Source organism: Chiloscyllium plagiosum, unplaced genomic scaffold, assembly GCF_037043375.1.
Source record: "Chiloscyllium plagiosum isolate Xiang-an unplaced genomic scaffold, Cpla_swu_hap1 HiC_scaffold_19, whole genome shotgun sequence".
NCBI classification, from domain to species: Eukaryota; Metazoa; Chordata; class Chondrichthyes; order Orectolobiformes; family Hemiscylliidae; genus Chiloscyllium; species Chiloscyllium plagiosum.
In genome coordinates, this window is record NW_028270157.1 from 62,664,955 (window position 1) to 62,686,731 (window position 21,777).

The 21,777-nt window shown below is 41.7% G+C and overlaps 1 protein-coding gene and 1 pseudogene across 2 annotated transcripts in view; one reads left to right on the forward strand and one right to left on the reverse strand.

The window, feature by feature from the left end:
- The window catches only part of LOC122559501 (PDZ domain-containing RING finger protein 4), a 487,868-nt gene that overhangs the window by 459,355 nt on the left and 6,736 nt on the right, over positions 1 to 21,777 (reverse strand). For both annotated transcript variants that reach the window (XM_043709045.2, XM_043709044.2), the window contains exon 2: positions 21,216 to 21,305. In XM_043709045.2, coding sequence (XP_043564980.2) covers positions 21,216 to 21,305 — 90 coding nt within the window. The remainder of the gene's footprint in view (positions 1 to 21,215; positions 21,306 to 21,777) is intronic.
- Positions 860 to 10,070, forward strand: LOC148146795 (uncharacterized; annotated as a pseudogene).

The window sequence follows — 21,777 nt, forward strand, 5'->3', positions numbered from 1 at the left end:
ATTCTCCTACTTAACCAAAATCAAGACCCCCTTAAGGTCACAAATGACGGATACTATCTAGAGGATCAGCTAAAACTGCAGACCTGCATGCTGCAACCAAATATTCAAATGCTTTCCTACAAAAGGCAGTCACAACAAAATCATAAAAAGGTTAGTTAACTTTAAAATTAACATATTTTTTTCTTTTTTTTAGTTAGTTAGTACATAGTAGTTAGATTTTTGCAAAATAATGTGAACTTTGAAGAATATATAATTGAAGTTTCTTGGATGCGGCCTTATTCGATTACAACTAACATAATGCGGCCTTCCAACATGAAAAGGTTCCCCAGCTCTGATTTAGCCCAAGTTTAATTCCCCATGTAGCCGAGACACAGCTCAGGGTGAAGATGTTTGAGGGTAATGCTTTCAGGTAGAGGTCAATAATTTTTCGAATTAACCCACTTCTAAACTGGTTGTTTATTTGAACTTCCACTTGAGTAGTTCTTAATTTTCAGCAATTCATACCTTAAACCCCATCCCCTTTGCTATTTTTGTGGGGAGCTTGTGTCATTGGGGAAAGCTTTGCCAAGGTTGCCAGGGCTGCATCCCCTTCTCAGGTGCCCATGACCAAGTCTAAACTGTAGAACATGAGCCTTAATGCACCCTGTGGAGATTTTATCTTTCCTAATATACCATAGCAACGATCCTCATTCTAGGGACAATGGCTTCTTCTGTCTTCAGTTGGGAGTGGGTTTTGGATCGTGCTCATCATCATTTACTGGCCCAGAGCAAATGTGTTTATTGATCTATCCATTCACTTGATGAGACGATCACAGTTAAGACCAACATTTCATGGCCATCCCTCAGACCCTTGAGAAAAATGGAAGGTGAGTTGCTATGAAACCCATGAGCAAAGCGTACACCCATAATGCTGTTGAGAGTAAACTTGCAGGGAACATTAAAAATATGTGAAGAGAAAAGGATTAGTAAAGGCAAATGCAGGGTCCTTACAGCCATAGAATACCAAATGTGGAAGCAGGCCATTCAGTCCATCAAGTCCACACCAACACTCCAAAGAACATCCCACCCAGGTCAATCCCCCTTAGCCTATCCCCATAACCCCACATTTCCCATGGCTAATCCACCTAGTTTGCACATGGCTGGACATTATGGGCAACTTAGCATGGCCAATCCAACTGACCTGCTTACCTTTGGGCTGTGGGAAGAAACCGTAGCACGCGGAGGAAACCCACGCAGACACGAGGAGAATGTACACTCAGTCGCTGGGGCTAGAATTGAACCCAGGTCTTTCACACAGCTAGGCACAAAGAATTTGATACTGTCTTCACAGAAGAGGACAGAAAAATACTCTCCCAGAAATAGGAGGGAACCAAGCGACTCATGAGAGGGTGAAATTAAAGGGAATAATTAGTAAGAAAATGGCGCTTGGGAAATTAATGAGGTTACAGGCTAACAAATCACCAGGCCCTAATAATCTACATTGCAAAGTACAAAAGGAAGTTGCCCTGAAAATACCAGATGTATTTCCAGACTTGCACAGCCTCTAGAGTAGATTCTACAGATTGGAGAGAGACAAATGTACTCTATTATTTCAACAGGGAGGGAAAGAGAAAAGGAGAGAATTGCAGACTGGTTAGCTTAACATCAGTAGTGAGGAAAAATGCTCATCTATTATAAAAGATGTGACATCAGAACATTTGGAAAATACTAAACAGTATTAGACAAAGCTACCATGAGTTTATGAAAGACAAATCATGCTGACCAAATCTCCTGGAGATTTTTGAGGATGTAACTTGTAGAATAGCTAAGGGAAACTCAGTGGATGTGGTTTTGCAGAAGGCTTTTGATAAGGTTCATCTTCGGAGATTAGTGGGCAAAGTTAAAGCACATGGGTAATATTCATTGAGAATTGGTTTGACAGACAGGGTATTTCAATGAATGGGTATTTGAAGTTCTACCTTTAGGCATGACAAGCAGAAAGGAGATTATTTAATCAATATATATTAGGAAGGGTGAATGTTGGAGATTCCTGGGCGTGCTTGTACTGTCGATAAAAATAGACAGGTAGGTGCATTCAACAATTAGGAAGGCAAGTGATATATTGGCCTTCATTGCAAGAGAACTAGAGCTCAGAAGGAGAGATATCTTACTTTAGTTATACAGGACTGTGATGAGACCACACCTGGTGTGTCACATGCAGTTTGATCTTCGTATCCAAGAGAGAATATACTTGCCATTGAGAGAGTGCAGCAGAAGTTCATTACCTGATGACAAAACTGTCTGGGAGGAGAGACTGGCTTAGTTGGGTGCATTTTCACCAGAATTTAGAACAATGAGATTCAGATTTCAATCTGATTGAAACAAATAGACTTCTAAGAGTTGGATAGACTAGATACAGGGAAGAGGTTCTACCTGATTGGCAAGTTTAGAACCAGGGAACACTGTTTCAGGTTACGGGGTATACAATTTAGGACTGAGATGAGGAAATATTTCTTCACTCAAAAGGTAGTGAATCTCAGCAATTCTCCACCTTAGAGGCTATGGAGGCCAAATCACTGATAACATTCAGGAAAGACGGAGAGATTTTTAGATATTAAAAACATCAAGGGGTGTTGGGAGAAAGCAGAAATATGGCATTGAGATAGGGGACCAGTCAATATGAATCACAGAGCAAGTTCAATAAGGTCAAATGACCTCTTCCTGTGTCCAGTTTTTCTGTCAGGAAAGGAGCTCCACGTTTTTGAGATGATAATGGTTAAGGAATATTGATAGAATTCCAAGGCAGGATGGTGCGGGGCTCAGCGGGACACTCACAAATAGCGAGGTTCCCAATTTCTTACTGCCCTTAACCTTGTAGCCAGCAGAAGTCACAATTTCAGTCAGTACTATCAAAGTCGCAATGGCGTCACTGTGTGCCAATGGTGGAGGAAGTGAATGTTTATGGCTGTGTATCCAGTGCCAATCAAGCAGCTGCTTTGATCTGTACAGTATTGAATTCCAAGAGTTGTTGGAGCTACTCACATCCAAGAAAGAAGAGAATTCCATCACACTCCTGACTTGCACCTCAAAAAGACTCTCGGGCATGCCTTTTAGACTTGGTGTGAATAGGGCCAGTATTCTACTTCCAGACATTACACAAATTATCCATGGCCTTTGGGAAGCTCCAGGCAGGACATGTATTTTGGGTTGTTTATTTAATTTGATCTCTTTTTTTCTCCTGTAGCAAACATTGCTAACAAAGATGAGCCTGTGACAGTCTCCAACCCAAACATTCATGATGCAGCCAACTGTAAACTGGAGCAGTACAAGGTCTGGACACCCAGTCTAGGCATCTACTTGATACCAACCCAGAGTAGCAGATTACCATATTATACCCAAACATTATCTACAGACATGGGCTCAGTTTCTGTAATTATAACAATGACACCCAGCTTTACCAGTCCGTTTCAACCTTTCTTTGACCTTCTCCAATTGACCACGCTGCCTAGCAGACTCTTTGGTCCAACTGGTCCATGCCGACCAGATATCCTAAATTAACTTAGTCTCACTTGCCCACATTTGGCCCATATCCCTCTAAACCTTTCCTATTCATATACCCATCCAGATGCCTTTCAAATGTTATAATTGTACCAGCCTCCACCACTTCCTCTGGCAGCTTATTCCATACACGTACCACCCTCTGTGTGAAAAAGTTGCCCCTCAGGTCTCTTTGAATTCTATCCACTCTCACCTTAAACCTATGCTTTCAAGTTTTGGATTCCTCCACTCTGGGGAAAAGACTTTGGTTATTTCTCCACTTGGAAGAAATCAATCCATCTCATTCTGTTAGCCCACTGTAATTTTCACGCTTAATTTCATCCTCTCTCTGGCAGCTCACTTGGATAAAACCAAAAATAAAAACATAAAGCCAAGTTTTCATCGTTGAGCTGTCACTGAGCCCACCCTCCCCTGTATACCCATCACATCGGCCCTCACCTCAGGGGAAATCAGGCCGAGAAGCAGGACAAAGCCGGACAGTGGGCATGGTGGCTCAGTGGTTAGCACTGCTGCCTCAGAGCACTAGGGACCCAGGTTCAATTCCAGCCTCGGGTGACTGTCTGTGTCGAGTTTGCACATCCTCCCTGTGTCTGCGTGGGTTTCCTCTGGGTGCTCCAGTTTCCTCCCACAATCCAAAGTTGAATTGGCCATGCTAAATTGCCCATAGTGTTTAGGGTTAGGTTCACTAGTCAGGGAAAGGGTAGGATACCCTTCAAAAGGTTGGTGTAGACTTGTTGAGCCGAAGGGCCTGTTTCCACACAGTCGGCATTCTAACTCTAAAATCTTTCGACACTTCGGGCCATTCATGGCCGTTCTAGCTAAAGTCTCAACTTCACTTTCTTGTCTTACCAATCCATAACCTTTGACTCCACTGTCAAAATCTCACTCAATCTCATATTTTAGCAACTCAACCGGGCCATCATTGTCCCCGTCAGATCCCCCAAATCCCGCCTATACAAACTCTGGCCCTTGTTAAGAACTGCTCACTGATCATTTCAGTCCTCTCAAACTTTCACTGCAACTTTCCTCTACTCTGGTGGTTCCCACTCCGTCTTCTAATGTACTGACCCGCAGATTTTTCTCACTCCCAATGCATTTGAACAGAAAAATGGATTGCGATTGTATGTGCAAGCTACCTTATTTCTAACTGTAGTTAGTACATTCTTACAGTACTAGTCATGTCCAGGAACCTGGATAGGAGAATTAATCTTTGACCGATATATTAATTTAACGACATATATGGCTACACTGATTTACTTAGGGCTATTTGATTTGATCAGGCTATTTCTGAGAAGGAGAGAGAGATTTTGCTTTGGTAAGAAAATTGGGGTCAAGACTCCACTTAAAGCTGTGCTATATCTCTTCCAAGCAAATCTATTTGTAAAGTTAAACTCAATTACCCTTTTACCCTGTAATCACAGAATCAGCAAACTGCTGTAATCTCAGTCTGTCTGAGCCGTTTTAGGAGCTTTCACTGCATTTATTATTATTGCCGTCACCTCAAAGTGAATTTTGCTTTTTAGAAAAGACCAGCAGTCTGAACTTCGACAGCGTGCCTGTATCTTTGTGAAAACGGCAGAATCACGAACACATTGGCGCAGAATGAGGCCACACAACCCAATTGTGTCTGTACCAGCTTTCGAAATGAACATCACTGTCTTTTTCTCATGTCCATACACCTTGTTTCTACTTAAATATCATCTAACAAGCTTTAAAATACATCAACACAACCTGGCTCCATTACATTTCCAAAGTTAAAAATCACACGACACCAGGTTATAGTCCAACAGGTTTATTTGGAAGCACTAGCTTGTGGAGCACTGCTCCTTTATCAGGTAACTAGTAGAGCAGAATCATAAGACAGAATTTATAGCAAAAGATCACAGTATCATGCAATTAAAACGGTATACTGAACAAACCTAGATTGCTGTTATGCCTTGACTATATTTCGAGGCAGTGTCTTCTGGACTCAAAACACTCGTCATGTCAAAAAGACTTTTCTCACCTTGCACTTACTTGTTTTGTAAACCAGTTGAAACTTCTGCCCTCTGAAGCTTGAATGTCATCGAGAAACTCCTGCAAGTTCGTTAAATATGACTGCCCTTGTAGAAACCTAGAAACCATCTTTCCCTAATCAATCCAGTTACTTCCATGTGATTCCTAAATCTATCCCGAAGTTGTTTCTATAAGCTTCCCTGACGCTCAAGTAAAACTAAACCGGCCTGTAATTTCCGGGATTATCTTTCTGACCTTTACTTTGAATTTGGGTTTGATGTTTACAATCGTTCGGTTTTCTGGAATCTTTCCAGAGCCCAGGAAAGAATGAAAGATTATGGCCAGTCTTCTGCAAATTCCTTCAATATCTGATCTCAGTGCCTTGTCAACTTCAAGTACCCACATCCTGTCCAACAGCCCTTCCCTGTCAATTCTGAACCCTTCCCATAATACAGTCTCCTCTTCCATCACATGGGCGTAGGTGGCATCGACCTCAACAGTAAAGACAGACGCAAAATACTTGTTTAGTTTTTGGCTGTGCCCTGTCTCGAGATGCAAATATAGAAATATTGCAACACAGTACAGTAGAGGTTTATACCCTCACATATTAACTTTGAGATTGGTCCATTAGGCAGAAGTGAGATTTGGAAATGTGGAAATATACTCGAAAGATGAGCCACTGGGCATGAAACATTAATGCTGTTTTCTCTCCACAGATGCAGCCAGACCAGCTGAATTTTTCCAGCAATGTGTTTTTGCTTGGTTTTGAAATGGATTCCAATCAATAGACACAGATTCCCAAAACAAAAATCTTTTTAAACTATTTAATCATTCCTTTAATTTAAAAAAAGAGATCATGCAGACAGAAGATACATCGTGTGGAGGTGCCAGTGCTGGACTGGAGTGGAAAAAGTTAAAAATCACATGATGCTGTGTTATGGTCCAACAGGTTTATCTGAAACCGCAAGCTTTCGGAGTGCCCACTCCTTCCTCAGGCAGCTAGTGAGAGAGAATACATCTGTCACAGAATTTGTAGCGAAAGATCAAAGGGTTGTACAATTTATGCGAATGTATTGAACAAACCCAGAAGGCTACTAAGTCTTTAATCAGTTGGAACGGAGTTGCAGGTTTCGATTGATTAACGTGTAAATCCCTGCCCCAAGACATCTTCAGGTTTTATCAGAATAAAGGTGGCACCTTAAGTGTTCTCAATTCCATATTAGACCTTTCTCGAATGGCACATCAAGTTGTCCTGGCTTGTAGTAATGTAGAAGAACAAGTGAGTGGCCTCCAAATAGGGCTGCATCAGGAAACAGTAATCACAACATAACTCAGCTCACCACAAGGAAAGGAAAAAAAAGAATAAAAGTCAAGACAAAAGCCACTTGGAATAGCAAATTTTAGCTCGACTTAAAAAATTAACTGTCTGGACTAAACTCAGAAAACGTAGCCAACAGAATTGTAGATCTCCTTCCAGGATGAACACCAAAGCCTGCAGGTGAGCTGATTTATCCCATTTTGTCCACTGGCCGAATGCAATGCATACAGCAAAGTCTATGGATACCAAGAACATCCAAGGTACAGCCTTGGAGACGTATGCTTTAAAATGAACTGCACCTCCCTCAAATTATTCCATTTGTAGCAAACTACCCAGCAATGGAGAGAATTATCCACATTATGTCCTTGGTCTCTAAGTCACAGGACAGATTGAATCCAATTAAATATTACTCCATCAGTCTGCTCTTAAGCAACACGAGTCCTCAACAGTGCTGTCAAGCAGCAGTTATTCACCAATATTTTGCTCACTGATGCTAGTTTGGATAACATCAGAACTCAGTAAAACTGTTTCCCAACACTGGGGTGGGGTTAAGGAGGGAAAGAGAGTTGAATTTGAGATTTGAGTGACTGCCCTTGACAGCAGCATTTGACAAATATGGCATCAAATCGTCTCAGCAGAATGTAGCAGGAAGACTCTTCAGTGAATACAGTCACACGGGGTTTGAAGACTGGCCTTCACTAAATATTTTAAGCTCAGAACACTGCTGCAGGCGCTCCTCAGGGAGAGTTGGAACACCAACGATCTTCGGTTTTCATCAATGCCCATTCCTTGTCCAAGGTCGGGCACAGAGCGACGATGGGATCATATTCAACTCCATTTGCAAATCTTCAGATAATGAGGTCATGCGTGCCTATCCGCAGCAAAACCTGAACAACCTCCAGGCTTGGGCTGAAAAATGTCAAGTAATTACCCAGTCCTTCAAGATGTCAGGTTTTTCCTGACAAATTTCCGACAAATAGAACATTCTAAACTTCCAAATCTTTGTGTGACGAGCTTCTGCATTCTCAATTCCTTCAAAGGGTTCAAAGTGTACACCTGCACAATTATGGGATCTCCATTAAGAAAATTGCTATCACTAGAAACTTTTCATAATTATAACAAGAGAAAATAGGACTAAACAAATAGCTGCACTAAAAAATTAAAATGAAGTGTTTTACTAATAAATGAGTGCTACTGTCGGAGGATTGTCATGGTGGAGTTATGACCAACAGCAGAGAGGGAGGTAGGAAGTGGAGTAGACAAAGGTACAGCAGGTAATCAGGAAGGCAAATGGAATGGTGGCCCTTATTTCAAGGGGTTTGGCGTATAAGAGTAGAGGAGTCTTACTGCAATTGGACACGATGCTGGCGAGACCACACGAGAGTAATGTGATCAATTTTGGCCCCCTGGTTTAGAAAGGTCATCATTTCCTTGGAGGCTGTTCAGAGCAGGCTCACTGGAATGACCCTTGGAATGGAGGGACTCTCTTAGGAACAATGTTTAGCTGCTACTCATTGGAATTTCAAAGAATGAGAGGTGATCACATTGAAATCTATGGAGTTCCTTCAGGGGCTTGAGAGGGTAAATATTGAGAGGATGCTTCTCCTCATGGGACAGTCTAGAACCAGAGGGTTGAGTCCCTTTGGAACTCCTTGCCACAGAGAGTTGTGGGGGAAGATTTCTTGTCAATTGGGGAAGCAAGGGAAAGGGCAGTAAAGTGGATGCTAGAAATGCCGGGTCAGCCATAAGCCTATTGAATGATGGAGGAGCCAGATGGCCTACTCCTGTTTTTATTCCTTATGGCCTTATAATGTAAAAATTAGCATTTGAATTCATTGATTAGCATTATGGGATACAAAATGAAGCACAGCGACATAACAAAGACACATCCCTCCCTGATACGCTCAACACTTCCTATGCTCGGTTTGAGCAGAATGCCAGTGGCGCAGTGCCACCTGCCCCAACAGATGTCTTCCTGGCAGTCAACCCAAGGAAAACGACGGGCCTGGATGGTATCTTCAGCCAAGCACTCAGGTCCTGTGCAGACCAGCTGGCGGAGGTATTCACTGAAATCTTCAACCTCTCGCTCCTCCAATCCAAAATCCCCACCTGCTTCAAGAAGGCCACCATCATCCCCGCACCTAAGAAAGCACGTGCAACGTGCCTTAATGACTACTGCCCAGTGGCTCTGACCTTCATAATCATGAAGTGTTTCGAAAGGCTGGTCATGGCCTGCCATATCCCTACCTTGCACTCATCCCTGGAATAACTGAACAACAAGGACACCTACACCAGACTCCTACTCATCAACTACAGCTCCACCTTCAACACCAGTATCCCCTCCAGATTGATCTCAAAACTCCCAGATGCAGGTCTTGGCTCTGCTCTCTATAACTGGATGCTCAGCTTTTTGATCTACAGACCACCATCAGTGACGACTGCACCTCCTCCACAATATCACTCAATATTGGATCTTCCCAAAAGGATGATTTTGAAGCCCCCTACTGTACTCCCCATAACCCCACAACTGTGCACCCAAATTCCAAATGAACACCATCTACAAGTTTGCTGTGGGTAGGATGGATATCAAACAATGAAGAGTCAGAATACAGAAAGAAGATAGAGGGCTTGGTGGCATGGCGCAATGGTAATAACCTCTCTCTCAATGTCGACAAAATTAAAGAACTGATCATTGACTTCAGAGAGAAAGGAGGGGAACACGTCCCCATCTACATCAATGAAGCGGAGGTTGAGAGGGTTGACAGCATCAAGTTCCTAAGAGTGATGATATCCAACAACCTGTCCTGGACTTCTCACGTAGATGCAACGGTCAAGAAGGCACAACAATGCCTCCTTTTCCTCAGGCAGCTCAGGAAATTCAGCATGTCCACAAGGATCCTCAGCAAATTCTACAGATGCACCAGAGAAAGCACACTGTCCAGGCGCATAATGTCCTGGTACAGCAACTGCTCTGCCCAGGATGGTAAGACACTGCAGAAGGTAGTGCACACAGCCCAGACTATCATAGAAGCCAACCTCCCATTCATGGACTCCATCTACATGGCTCATTGCAGCAGAAAGGCTGGCAACATCATCAATGACCCATCACACCTGGGTCATGCTTTCCTACAACCTCTTCCATCAGGCAGAAGATACAGAAGCGTCAGCACATGCAGCAACAGGTTCAGGAGCAGTTTCTTCCCTGCTGTTTTTAGGCTGATAAATGGACTCTCTAACTTCAGAGAATGCTGATCTTGCTAATGTTGATCTTACACGTGCAATGTAATCTGTATGCCTCTGTCCAAGTTTTCTTTTCACCCTTTGATGTATATGTATTTGCTTACAATGATCTGCCTGTACTGCTCGTAAACAAAGCTTTCCACTGTACTTAGGTACGCGTGACAATAAATCAAATCAAATCATTATAAGAGCACAGTTAGTATGGTCTTAGTCAGGCTGAAGTTTTTGCAGAGGTCAGTTTGCACAAAACTGATCTCAAAGGTCTGGCCTCGGAGATTTGAACAGATAATCCAGGCTGAGATCCCAAAGCAGCACAGACTGTGAACCTCTGAAGCTACTGTATTTTGGATGCTAACCAGAAGCCCCTTCAGCAATCCCAGGCAAAACTAAAAAGATCCCAATGCATTCTTTTGAAGAAATGCAAGAAATTGGTCTTTGTCCATTGGCTGTACAGCACTTTGGGGCCGTGCAGGATGCTCCACAGATGGGGAGGAGGCTTCCTTTTGAGAATATAAGAACTGCAGTGCACTGCCTAAAAAGGGTGGTGGATGCACATTTGAATTCATTCCCCCCACCCCCAATTGGGGGGAATTGGATACGGACTTGAACAATAGAAGAATTGCAGGCTATTTGGAGACTAAAGCAAAATACCATAAATGTTGGAAACCCAAAAAGAAACTGAAAATGCTCAACAGGACAAGCTAAAACTATGGACGGAGAAACAGGATCAACATTTTAGGTCGATGACCCATTGGTTAGAGCCTCCAAGCAGCTAGTATAGAAATGCCTGGCCAAATGGCCTCCATCTGTGCTGTATGCCTCTAACTGATAATAATTTCCATTCAAAGATAGTCATGAGGGAATTTGCAAAAGATACACCAGATGTTTGGGCTGAAGTTTTTGAAAACTCCGATAATAAGGTCAGGGTGTTGAAAATTGGCAAGTACGAACCATGTTTCTTAAAATGGAAAACCAGATTATTTGGGAAATATTTTCAATCACTGAGACGCAAGTAGCAACTATCACACAAGGTGAAATTATCAAGAACAGGTAGAAGAATAAATTAATCATGGTCCTTTAACGCATGTTGGAGTCCTCAAAGGGGTAAGAGGCATGTGTCTTAGTGTCTTTCTTCCTGGGCATCACTGTATTCTAATATGGCTGAAGATATACTCCTAGTTCATGTCAAAGGCCACAATCCTCAAACGGTGCTCAAAAGCACCTCAGGATTATTGTCTCCAAATGTTGCCCTCTTTTTCAGTTGGCTTTGCTCAGTAGCTTCCAAGATGCCCCTGACCTTTGGGAACAAAGATGCTCTTCTGTTACCCAGTGAGGGAGGCCTATTGAAAACATGGATTGCAGGGTCAACATTTCAGCGTTATTTTGAAACATACATTCGATGGTCGAAATACTTAGTGATTTTATTTTCTAAATGATTAAATACAATCATTCATTCTCATCAGTTGAATATTGCAACAACCAGGACAAGGAATAAAACTAGTTATCAGATTATCATTCATATTCTTGACATTATATAGAAACAGCAACTTGGATCTATTCAGTCTAAATTTCACTCTTTTGACAGTACAAAGATGAAAAGGGTTTTAAGTCATTAATTTGAAAAACAAATGACATGCATTAAAAAGAAACATTGTGAACAATGTAAGATTCGACATCGCCGCTGGGTTAAAATCATAATTGTGGTGAGCAGGCAATCCACCCATAAACTTCCATCATAACTATACTCACTATAAGATTTGAGTAGGTGAGTCAAATGGCAGAATTCTGACATCAGTCCACCATGTTAGATGCAATCACTGCAGTCGATCTGTGTACTGTAGATCTTCCCCAGGGCTGCTCTGTGTTCTTTTGTGTCTAATTTACGAGCCAATAATCTGTTAAATTGTGAATAGCAACAAAATTTGGCCACACTGATGTCATTCTAACCACACTGTACCACAAGAAAGAAAAAATGTAGTGCTGACACACTAAAAGATTAATTTCTGTTTTGCTGCTGATTTCAGGCTCCCGTCCTCTTGCCTGTCCTCTGCATCATGACACAACTGACCGATGCTTTTGTACGAATATAGACGTTGAAGGTAACTCAAGTACTTGGGACATCTCAACCAAGCACCAGCCCATATAGTGTGGAAGCAGGCCATTCGCCCATCAAGTCCACACCAAGCCTCCAAAGAACATCTCACCCAGACTCATTTCCCTCCCCCCCACCCCAACCTTATTCACTGTAACCCTACATTTCCCTTGTCTAATCCATCTAAGCTACACATATCCCTAGGCACTATGGGCAATTTCTCATGGCCGATCAAGGAAATCCATGCAGACACAAGGAGAATGTACAAACTCCACACAGACTGTCGCCCGAGGAGGGAATCAAACCTGGATCCCTGGTGCCGTGAGGCAGCAGTGCTAACCACTGAGCCACCCTGCTGCCCCACATCCACAATGATCAGAAGCATAAACCATGACCAGCTCCTCCCTTCACAGTTCAAGGTCACAGATAACTACGGAAACCACTGTGTACTGTCAATGCAACAAGCCCATTAAGCTAAATTTCTTGGACAAAACAGGTATGGCAAAATTTGCAAAACATTCAGCAGAGGTGAAGACAATTTCAAAAATGCAACATCAGTCCAGTAATCTTTGATAAGGAGAGTGGGGATGCTTGAGGTTCTGCGTGCAACACTTAGTTTGATGAAACCTTTAGGTCTGAGTTCGACAAACAAAACACTTGACCTTTTTAATAAAACCTAAGCTTTCTCCAATATTGAGTGATATGAACTACTAAAACTATTTACTGAGGGCTTATTCTGTGTTTGCCTCTATTTCATGCATAGCATGGAGAATGATCTATTCTATATATAAATACACACTTATTATAATGTACCTTTTGGAAGGCAGCCAAATAGCATAACAATGAAGAGAGTGGTAGAGACATAAGTAAGAGTGCTTTTAAATTTAGACATCGTAACCCTCTACACTGAAATCCATGCCAGAGTTATAGATAGTGACTTTCTCCAAATATGATAGACATTAAAAATGACAGTCACAATGGGATATTGAGGAACAACACTGGTCTAAACGGATTTTAGAGCAAGAAGTCATTTTGATGTTAAAGTGTGAACTACAAACTGACATCTATAGGATCATTAAGGATCCAAGTAATGATTAAACTTTCGACTAGTGAGCATTGAAGAGGCACCACAATGTTTTGGTGTCTAGTGCTTCAGCTAATGTCTCGACATAAAAATGACCAGTTGCTCAGGCATAAGTAAGTTATTGCTTGAGGTGTTTGGATACTATTTCAAGGCACACACAGCGTAAACTGTTGACTAGCTGCTAGAGTTTTAAAGACAACTTTTGAGGCACTTTGGGAGACTTTTCAGGCAGTTTGTCAAGACAGCACAAAAATTACCAACACGTTGATGAGAAATTCACTGAAAACTGCATCTACTCCACCTTACTCGTCAGGACTCAATTGTAGCAATCTTTCTAGGGGTTCACTTCAGATGAGGAATGGGAAGGTGAGATAGGGCAAGGGTGAGCAGCACATGCAGAGAAGGAGAAGAAAGATGGGAGAACAAGATGGACTCCTAGCGCCTTCCCATCCCTCAGTCCCTCTGGATTGCCACCATCAGATTATCCGGTGCTATTTCGAAGCAACTATGCACCCTCTTCCACTGCCCATGTGCCATTCTGAACCATGGGTCAGTCAGTATATTTCATTCCCTCCAGTGCACAAGAATACATGCACGGAGGCTATGTACATCTGTCCACAAGAATTGCACTTAACAGCTGAACCTGCACATGTCTTCTTTTCATACCTCCAAGCCACATTTGTACTGGTAAGCAGCAATTAAACTCAAATGGTCTGCTAAAATCACACTTATTAAACACAGAATTGACTGATCACTTGCTTCATCCCTCTTCAAACATCAGAAAATTTCTTAATTTTGTTCATGTTTCAAGTAAACTGCTGCAGAGGACCTAAATCCTCACAGGAAACAAAGTAATTTACGACTCTGCTCTTTTAATATGCATTGGCAAAATAATTCTAGATAACTTAAATAATTCGAATTTAGAGGTCTTTGTTTTCAAACTTTGGCTGATCTGATCTGGTGATAGATCTTCTCATTGATGGGTGACTTGTCAAGAGATTTCAGCCAGCATATGGCAAGTGCTCAACATATACCAGAGATGGAGAATGCTTTGACCTCTATTACCTCCATACCACAATTAAAGTGGCCATTGCGGACAGGCATGACCTGCCATATAGGGCATCTGCAATGTTGTTGCTTACTGCATATGATTAGAAAGCCACTCTCAGTCTGGTCAATTCTTCAGACATGAGACTCAGCCTGTCCTTAAATATTACCAAAGCCCATGTCAACCTAAACCTGGTCAGGATAAAATCCCACATCTCATCAACATTAGAGGAGAAACTCTGGATCATGTTAAGTGGTGAAGAATAGTAATAGAGGAAACATAGCAACTGATTTGGACAAAGCAAGGTCCCACAAACAGCAATGTGACAATGACCAGTTAAATTATTGTAGTTATCTTGGTTAAGGGATAAATACTTTCCATCACATCAACATTGATTCCTTCAACTTACATCAAAGCAGCATCATGGAACCTTTACCTCCACATTGATTAACATCTCAACTGTACAATTTTCTAACTCAGAGATAAACTGCTGCCAACAGAGACATAGCTGATGTTGGCACAAGCTCTCACATTAGGAGAGATTTTAAGATGTGGTAAACCACAATTATGAAAAAATAACTTAAAAGGCATTTGATCAATTTAATTATTACTACTAACACAAATCATATTCTTTCCCCTTTCACCCAGTTAATTAAACAGATTTCCTACAGTGTTATTGATGGTTAGTCATGCATTAACACAAAATAGCAGGCAGTAACAGGACAAGCACTAATCTGCTTCAAGCTGTGTTTAATATGGGCTAGTTTCTGAAATGAGTTAGACTTGGGCATATATCTTGCAAACCAAACTGAGCAGCTGCAGACAGATTCCAGCAACTCAAATCTTTGGGGTGAGACAATTAACTATTGCGATGTCTGCCTGTGGAACTATTCTGAAGGCAAAGGAGTTAACCTCGGTCTCCTGACATTATACCCCTCAGCTAACATAGAAATTCAGCTCATGGCCCATTGTGGGAGCTTGCTGTGCACATGCACGCACTGTTTCCTGCATTCCATTTTGAAAGTACTTCATTGGTTGTAACACAACTTGGGATAGCCTAAGGTCACCAAAGGTGCTGTGAAAGTTCAAAGCCTTTTTATCTATGTATAGTGCGATATTCAGGTGCAAAAGAGTGGAAACTTTGTTTCTAGATATCTTCTAAGTAAGCATTACTCTGCCGCAAACAGACCAGAAGCTCTGGACTCCTGTTAGTGTCCAACAATACAAAAGAAAGATGCAACTTACTGATTTTTTTTCTAAAGCTCCAAGTATACTTAGCAGTAAAAGAAACCAGCAAAACAAAAAATAGCCCTCTTTGTCACTGGCCTTTTGCTTTAATCTGATCATCTGAGAAAAAAAATGTTATTTATATAACACTTTTCATGATGACCAGATATCTCGTAGCACATGAAGCTCTACTTGAAGGTAGATCACTGTCAAAATGTAGGATTTTTATATTGCCTTCCACAATCTCAACACAGCCTAAAGCAAGCCAAATCAAACATGTACCACATTATCCATTCATTGTAATTTGGGCAATGTATTTTAATCATGTTGTTTGAGGGACAGAACACCATTTCTACTTTGAATTCTGGTGAAGAATCTGTCCCAGCCACCTGAGACAGCAGACAAAGCCTCAGTTTAATGTCTTATCCATAAGACAGCATGCCTAAGAGCACAGTACTCCCCCTGTACGCTGCTGGAGTGAGAAGTTAGATTTTACAGTCAAGCTCAAAGATCGCACTGGTAAATGGAACAGCTCAGGAAACGCTCGGAGATTGCTCACATCCCATTTACAGTTCTTAAATACAAGGACAATTAGTAAATGGCTGATGAAGCCAGATCGGACATCAGAAAAGGTTATAGATATTTTTAATCTACAGTCCAGACACACATCTGGAGCAGATGGGACTTGAACTCAGAGGTAGGGACATTACTAATGTGCCACAGAGCCCCAAGGTTATATAAAACAGCTTTCACTTCTCAGTGATATTCACTGGGTATTAATCCTGGATGATAATGAACAAGTGTCAAGTTATATACAAAAAAGGGAGCTTTAACGTTTCCAGTAAACTTTGAAGCAACAAGTCACCTTCAAAACCATTCTATCTGCAGTTCATTAGGTTTGGCACCAAGACTTTTAGCTGGCAGTGTATGACACTACCAGACTTGGACCATTTTCCTACAGAAAACAATAATCAAAGTCCCAACCAGCGAATAAATATAATGATATTTTTTAGAAGATCTGTAGCTCAGGTTAAAGTTCTGGATGTAGGTTTGCTCACTGAGCTGGAAGGTTCGTTGAAAACCAACCTTCCGGCTTAGCAAGCAAACCTACATCCATATAATGATTTTTACCGAAGGTAACTGAAACAATGGGGACTTAAAAATAAACATAAAATGGGAACTGGTCAAGGTAGCAACTACACTGAGAGAAACAGAGTTCACATTTCAGATCCAGCAAGAGAAAAAGGGTTGACATGTTCAGATCTATGGTATCTGAAGGCCACAGCCCAGAAATGTTAACTCAGCTTTCCTCCTCTCACCATCGTCGCCTCACCTGTTGATTATTTCCAGCATTTGTTGTTTTTATTCCAGATTTCCAGCACCCATGACATTTTGCTTTAATGACAGGGGAACAGTTGGGTGCTCATAAGAGGCTTTGGTGCTGGGCAAGGTAGTCTCAAACCAGGATCTCAGAAATGCCTCCCTACCTCCTGAGAGAACCCCAGGATGAAGCAGCTGAAGCAAACACAGCATTGCAGGAATGTAGATGCATTCACATGTCCTGACAGTCTGCACTGCGTAGAAATCTCCCTCCAGTCTATTTATTCTACACACACTAACTTGAAAAGCTTGCGCTTTCCTACTGCTGGTGGTTTCCCTTCCAGGATGCATTTGATTTTCTCAATTTAAAAACTAAATAATTTCTACAGCGAGACCAAATAATAATTATAGTGTTCAGAGCTTAAAGCATTTCACTGTGTCACTGAAGGGCAAGTTAAAAAGCATTTGAATTAGGAAGCACTCCAATGCTTCACCCACTAGAGACACAAACAAGTCTAAGGGTGAAGTAAATATGTGTTCACTCTCTGCATTAGACCATTAGATCATTCCTGATCCAACATTATATTTGGCTTACTGTCACATCTAATGACCCATCTGAAAAGGCAGGTTTGAGAAAGATACAGTTTGCCCATTGCAACGTCTGGTACATGAACAGTACTTACATGACATGTAATCTTATTCATCTAACCCCAACCTTTCTCCCTTTACTACCAGTGTTAGGTGAATTAGTTGAAATTATTAATTTAACCCACACCCAATATCTATTCCACATGGACTTTCTCAACCATTTTTTATTGTTTATCGTGAATGCCTTCTAATGTGCAAAAATCATTTGGAAACCAGTGTTAACAGGCCTTGGTTATCCCTGCCTCTCCGAGATGATGGACTCGATTCCTCGTCTGTCCTTTACTGCTGAAGGACAAAGCAATCTAACTGTGAACTCAAACCCATAATCCAACTTCTTGAAATTGCCAAGTCCCAAGTAAGGTTAAACTGAAGTAACTCTTCTCCCCCTCCAGCTCATAAATCATTGTGGCTAGGAAGCTAATAAAACTCCATTTTCTCTTCTTCAAGCACTACTCTGGAATCTTTTATGATTATCCAAGATGACAGGTGATATTAACTGTAAATGAATTGTTTAGCTGTATGTAGATGGTGGCCATTAATTGGGGATTCGCCCGCGGCCCGATCTATTAAAAGGTTCAGAATAAAAATGCGGTAGATGGGTTAAGAGCCAATGCCTGTAGTGCCTAATGCGGTAAATAAATACAGAAGGGGTAAATGCTGGCTCCAGCATGATCCATCACCAACTAACTTTCTTGAGGAGGTGGAAGCACAGCAAGGTAGAGTTAAGATGAGAACTAGATCAGGCATGAATGGCAGAGCAAGCTACGTAAATTGGATGCCCTGTTGCTGTTTCTCATGATCGTGGCACATGGTAGAAGAGAACGAATGCCTGAAAGATGAAAATTGGAAGTTCAGAAATGATTTTTTTTTCGATTGGAAACTCATATCTGAGCAGTAATTGTGAAAAATGACAGGAAGCAGGTATGAACTGTTGAGAGGAATGATTACAGTCCACTGCTCCCAGAGTTGCAACCATATGGTCAATGGAAGAATGAAGTGGATAGTTGGACAGGAGTTACAAAAAAAGTAACAGGTTGTGCCTTGCTCTTTCCCACAAGCAGTGGGATCAGAAAAGAAAGTAGTTTGTGAGCTCAATTCCTGTCAGTTGGACAGTGAGGAAGGATTATGCCAGTCGTGCAGAGTTTGTGTAAAATTTACAAAAAGGATGTCCAAGAGGCACCTAAGAGGCACGGAAAGACTCTCACCTTAATTGTTATTTTTCAGAAAGTGTACAAATATATCCAGTTCACCAAAGTGGGAAAAGAAAGGTCCATTGCAATGGCGGAAATTCTAGACAGCAGAAGGAGATGATGTTTTCACAAGGTGAGACTGGCTTCCTGAATTGCCCATAATATTCAAGGCTATAATTATGGTTTAAGTAGTACAATTGTAATTGTCTCTATGGTACTGACAAATAGTCGCAATGTAGGGATTCTATGAATGGTCCCAGTGGAAAGAACTGACAAGGGAGGCTGATGGTGGCATCCTGCTGGAGGAGGCGGACATGGTGGCTAATGATCCTCTGGATGTGGATGCTGGTGGGATGGGAGATGAGGACAAGGGAGACCCCACTCCTATTGCAGGAGGGAAAAGGGAAGAAGGCTGAAATGCAGGAGATGGGTCGGACATAACTGAGGACCCTGTCAACCACAGTGCTGGCGAATCCTCGGTTGAGGAAGGTGAACATTTCGGAGGCCCGCTGGTCAAAGTTGGCATCATTGGAACAGATGCGACAGAGATGGAAGAACCGGGAGAATGGAAGAGAGTCTTTATCGGAAACAGGGTGTCAGGACATATGGTCAAGGGACTGTGGGAGTTGGGAGTAGTTATCATAAACTTCACCAAGAGCTCAACCCAAAGAACAAAGTAGAAGTAACTGCAACCATCTTCAGCCAGAAACACTGAGTGGATCATCCATCTACACCTCTTCCTCAAGGAGACCTCAAGCATTAGCATTCTGCATCTTCACCCAATCTGATTCATCGCATGTGATATCAAAAAATGGCTGAACACAGTGCATGCAGTAAATGTTTGGCCCCGACAACATTACGGAAATATTACTGAAGAGGTCATATTGCGGCTGTACAGGACATGGGTTAGGCCACTGTTGGAATATTGTGTGCAATTCTGGTCTCCTTCCTATCGGAAAAATGTTGTGAAACTTGAAAGGGTTCAGAAAAAATTTACAAGGATGCTGCCAGAGTTAGAGGATTTGAGCTACAGGGAGAGGCTGAACAGGCTGGGGCTGTTTTCTCTGGAGCATCAGAGGCTGAGAGGTGACCTTATAGAGGTTTACAAAATCATGAGGGGCATGGATAGGGTAAATAGGCAAAGTCTTTTCCCTGGGGTCAGGGAGTCCAGAACTAGACGGCATAGGTTTAGGGTGAGAGGGGAAAGATATAAAAGAGACCTAAAGGGCAACTTTTTCATGCAGAGGGTGGAACGTGTATGGAATGAGCTGCCAGAGGAAGTGGTGGAGGATGGTACAATTGCAACATTTAAGAGGCATTTGGATGGGTAAATGAATAGGAAGGGTTTGGAGCGATATGGGCCAGGTGCTGGCAGATGGGACAACATTTGGTTGGGATATCTGGTCGGCATGGACGGGTTAAACCGAAGGGTCTGTTTCCATGCTGTACATCTCTATGATTCTATGTGTTCTCTGGAACTAGCTACACCCTGAGCCAAGATGCCCCACTGAAGCGGATAAACTGGCATCTACCCGACAATGTGAAAAATCACCCAGCTATGTCCCTGTTGATAAAAAAACAGGACAAATTCCATTGAGTCAGCTACTGTCCTATCAACCTACATTCAATCAGCAAAATGACAGAAGCGGCTCTCAACAACGCTGTTATGTAGCACAACGCTGCAATAATCAGCTCACTGATATTCAGTTTGGCTTCCACCAGGAATCCTCATTTCCAGATTTCATTACAGCCTTGGTCAAAACATGGGCAAAAGGTTTGAATTCCAGAGGTGAGGAGAGAATGACTGCTCTTAAGGCAGAATTTGCCTGAGCATGGCATCAAGGAGTCCCAGGAGAACTGTGGTCTTTGGGAACTGGTGGGGACAAATCTCCATGGTTGGAGTTATGCTCAGCACAAACTCCACTACTGTACACTTTCTCTTCATGTCCATTGCAAACAGATAATCTTTGAAAGACTTGAACTGTGGTGCATTTTCCCAACTGCAGTCTACCATCAGCAACATCCAAACTGAATTATAATAAAATCTAATTGATAATTGAGACTTTTGACATGTAATGAACATTATAAATATTGACCAATTTTAAATAAAGGGAGTAATATACAGTATTGGATGGAGTACAAAGTACTTCAATAAACAGTACAAATAAATTGTTGAAACCAAAATGTCTGTTACATCAATTCTACACAAGTTGCTAGATATAGCCAGCTGCAAGTGAGGTCAGTGCAAATATGGAGGACTCTATAATAGGTCTGCCATTAGATATTTACAATTTAAGACTCCAGGCATGTTAAACTCCTAAAGGATCAGCCATCATCTGTTATATCGACTGTACAACATTACAGCAAACATCTGAGACATTCCTTATGATTCATCTGAAATGTACACGGTGCCAGACAGTTTCTCAGAAATCTTCACATTGTGCAAAAATAATAAACGATGGATGAAGAGATCAAAGTTAGAAACAAGAAATACTGAAATCCCTTCAAAAACTTACCGGATTGGGTCTTCCGCCAATAATGTTAAATCCAAGTGTGTCATTTTCTCGATGTAAGACTATAGTTAACGATTTTGTTTCGCCATTTTCCTTTTTGGAAGGAAAACAGGAAATTAGAAGAATTGAAAAAACGCAAACTGTAAATATCTCAGACTGGACTAAAGCACCACAACAGCATAAAGTACAGTTGGGAGTGTTAAATCAGGCTGCCTGTCTCATTTCTCCACATTTGCCAGTAACTGACAAAAATGTTTTGCGCTCATTACCCTTGGTTGCACTCAAGCCTTGGTTCAGGGAAAGGTGTCTCACCTCTAAGTCGGAATCTTGCAAGTTCAAATCCCACTCTTAAGAATTTAACATAAAATCCAGACTGTCAGTATTGCTTTGCAACGTCAGAATGTAGCATTATCAGTAGTAACATTCTTTAATGGAGAAATGAAACAGCTATTTTTAAGGATGGAGAAGTTTACACCTGTGAGCCAGTCTATGCCCAACTTTACTAAAACTGAACCCATCTTAATTATTTATTTAATTGTTGTCTGCATGAATCATCTGCTGAAGT